This window comes from Mandrillus leucophaeus, unplaced genomic scaffold, assembly GCF_000951045.1.
Source record: "Mandrillus leucophaeus isolate KB7577 unplaced genomic scaffold, Mleu.le_1.0 Scaffold197, whole genome shotgun sequence".
Taxonomy (NCBI): domain Eukaryota; kingdom Metazoa; phylum Chordata; class Mammalia; order Primates; family Cercopithecidae; genus Mandrillus; species Mandrillus leucophaeus.
The window spans coordinates 3,567,292-3,570,181 of NW_012101998.1; the positions used below are offsets into that span (position 1 = coordinate 3,567,292).

Sequence of the window (2,890 nt, forward strand, 5' to 3'; positions counted from 1 at the left end):
GTTGAAATGCTGTAGAGAAAGTTGAAGATTTGTTTGTTTTAGTAGACAAATCAATGTAGTTAGTTTATACCTGCAAATTCTTTCTTATCTTATATAGGCAGTGGTTCCATTATCTGTTTAGTTTTCAAAGTCTTTGCCGTGTTGTTTGCATTTGCCCCTCCCATTCCCACTTTGGTTGATCTAGCATTTGAGCAGTGATTTATATACTAGTTCCATTGTGAAAGCCTACCTTACACTTCTTTGGATCTGTTCCGCATATATATAGATAGCTTGTAGCTGGGCCCACGGACTTAGGGATCTACTTTTCTGTCTCTTATCATCAGTGATTTCACCCATATTCTTCAGTTCCCAGGGGCCTTCTTTATTCCCCTAGCCAGAAGCATGGAATTATAGTTTGAGTCTCCTACGTGTCATGCCTCACATGGCAGTGAGCACATTTAGGGAGCCTTTGCCCTAACCGTATTAAATAAAAGTATGGTGGTGGAAACTAGGAATCTGTTTTAATAAAACTTACCATATTTACTTTTGATAAACCAATAACAGGTTTGGGAACTTGTGGATAGAACCAATATTTGGCACTAGCAACATCAAGTTATACTCCCTCTCCTCTCTTTTTTCCCTTTTTGCGAGTTGAGGCTCTTAACAATTCCTGAAATATTTTACCCCAAACACCCTATCCAGTGGTAGAAAATATAGTGTAGTGGATGCCACAAAATTGTAGTCATGCAATTTTAGTTAATGACAGGAGACTTAAGTCTCTCGATTGATGGATTATTGCTCTTATTTTACATATAACTAAATCTTAATTAGTGACTTTATTTCAGTTGTAGGCAAATCCTCTTGTTAAAACTTACTGAACTCAGTTCTTTTAAAAAAAAGTTTTAGATCACATTTCTAAGAAAGCTGGAGATGACAGTGTCTCTATATTCTCTACAAATATATGTATAACTTAGGATCAGTTAAAATATTTCTTTTCACATCTTATAGATGGGTGGCGTCTGTCTGCAGTGCTCTGTTAAAGACAGATTCTTAGGGGAGTGTGAGTCCAAAGAAGTAAGGAGTACCTAGATAGATTAGCAAAATGTACTAAGGTGAGTGAGTGAGTACCCGTATCTTTGGCTTTTGGAGGGGAGTATGCATGTGTGTAAATTTTTCTGTAACAAATGGTACTGTTGAAAACAATTGACATACATTTCTTTCATGGCACTATTTTTATACGAGTTTACTTTAAATCTGTAGCTAACTATGGCCCGCCTGTGGTGAAGTAAAGTGGTTTTAGTCCACAGAGATCTTTTTTGGAAGGTTATTTGATGTAGTAAAATTATATATGAGACACAAATAAGCAGACCCATGTTTGGGTTCCACTTCTGCTATTGTAACTAGCTCTCATACCTTTGAGTCAGGCCTTGCTGATTTCTTAGGCCCCATTGCATTTTGAGTTAAAATTTGTACACAAATAGTAAGCTCACTAGTTTTATGGGAAGTGGAGATATCTGTGACAACATTGAATGATAAGGCAGTAAACTTTGGTTTTGTTTTATTTCATAGTGGTAACTTTTCCTTCTTGAAATAGCAGCCTAAAAGTTTACCTTGTAAACTACTATGTGGTACAGTATTTTAAAATTTTGCTTAAGTATCTGTGAAGTATCCTTCTAACTTAAAAGTGATTTGACCGCATTTGAACTATTCAGTGCATAAGGTATTAAATGATTTTTTTTTTTTTTAAGAGACTGGATCTAACTATGTTGCCCAGGCTGGACTCGAACTCTGGGGCCTGAGATCCTCCTGCCTCAGCCTCCCAAGTGGCTAGGACTATAGGCACATGCGATCGTGTCTGAGTGTTGGAAATTTTCTTTTAAAAATTTTCTTGATTACATTTAGTGTGCTCATGTGGTAGTCTGTTGAAATTATTTTTTTTGCGATTAAGACAGCGCCTAACTTACTTTCTGTGTAATTTCTTTTTGGCTTATTTTGAATCCTAAAGAAACGTGACATAGTAGTGTGGCAGACTATGTTTAAATAGTCTTGATCTTGTCATTAAAATATATTTCCTTAGAGGAATAAAGAAATACCCTAGGGATGGAAATTTGGGTAGAGTATTATGGAAATTTAACTTCAACCTAGGAGTTCACTAAATGTCAGTGAAGTGTTATTACCTTAAAATGACTTTTTTTCCCCTCCTTCTTTAGAATCCAGCAACTATCACAAGAATACTCCTTAGCCACTTCAATTGGGATAAAGAGAAGCTAATGGAAAGGTAAGGAACCGTATTGTCGGCTTTGTGCTTAGAAATAACACAGAAAGCCTGTTGAACCGAATTTATAAGAATCAAGTAAGGGAATTGATTAATGTGTGCAACTAGTGACTGCTTTAATTTCTTGTATTCCCCTTTTGTAAAGTTTGCAGTAAATTTAATGTTAGGGAATCCAGGCTTAATATTTCTTTTTATTTGGGAGTATGTGTGTTTGGGGGTGGTGCTTCAGTATCTTCTACATATATCCTCTTGGGTACCAAGAACTAAAAGCAGGTAGAGAAAAAAAGCACCTGATAACATTCTTGGAGTACATGAATAAGATCCTCCTTTAATTACTTAAAAAGATTTCTTGCTCAGCCGGGCGTGGTAGCTCACGCCTGTAATCCCAGCACTTTGGGAGTCTGAGGCGGGCAGATAATGAGGTCAAGAGATTGAGACCACCCTGGCCAACATGCTGAAACCCGTCTCTACTAAAAATACAAAAATTAGCTGGGTGTGGTGGTGTGTGCCTGTAGTTCCAGCTACTCAGGAGGCTGAGGCAGGAGAATCACTTGAACCTGGGAGGCAGAGGTTGTAGTGAGCAGAGATCGTGCTACTATACTCCAGCCTGGCAACAGAGCGAGACTCCATCTCAAA

The 2,890-nt window shown here is 37.5% G+C and overlaps 1 protein-coding gene across 1 annotated transcript in view; it reads left to right on the forward strand.

Moving 5' to 3' along the window:
- Positions 1-2,890, forward strand: part of ARIH1 (ariadne RBR E3 ubiquitin protein ligase 1) — a 148,283-nt gene that overhangs the window by 45,664 nt on the left and 99,729 nt on the right. The window contains 1 exon segment of the mRNA XM_011978612.1: positions 2,190-2,257. Coding sequence (XP_011834002.1) covers positions 2,190-2,257 — 68 coding nt within the window.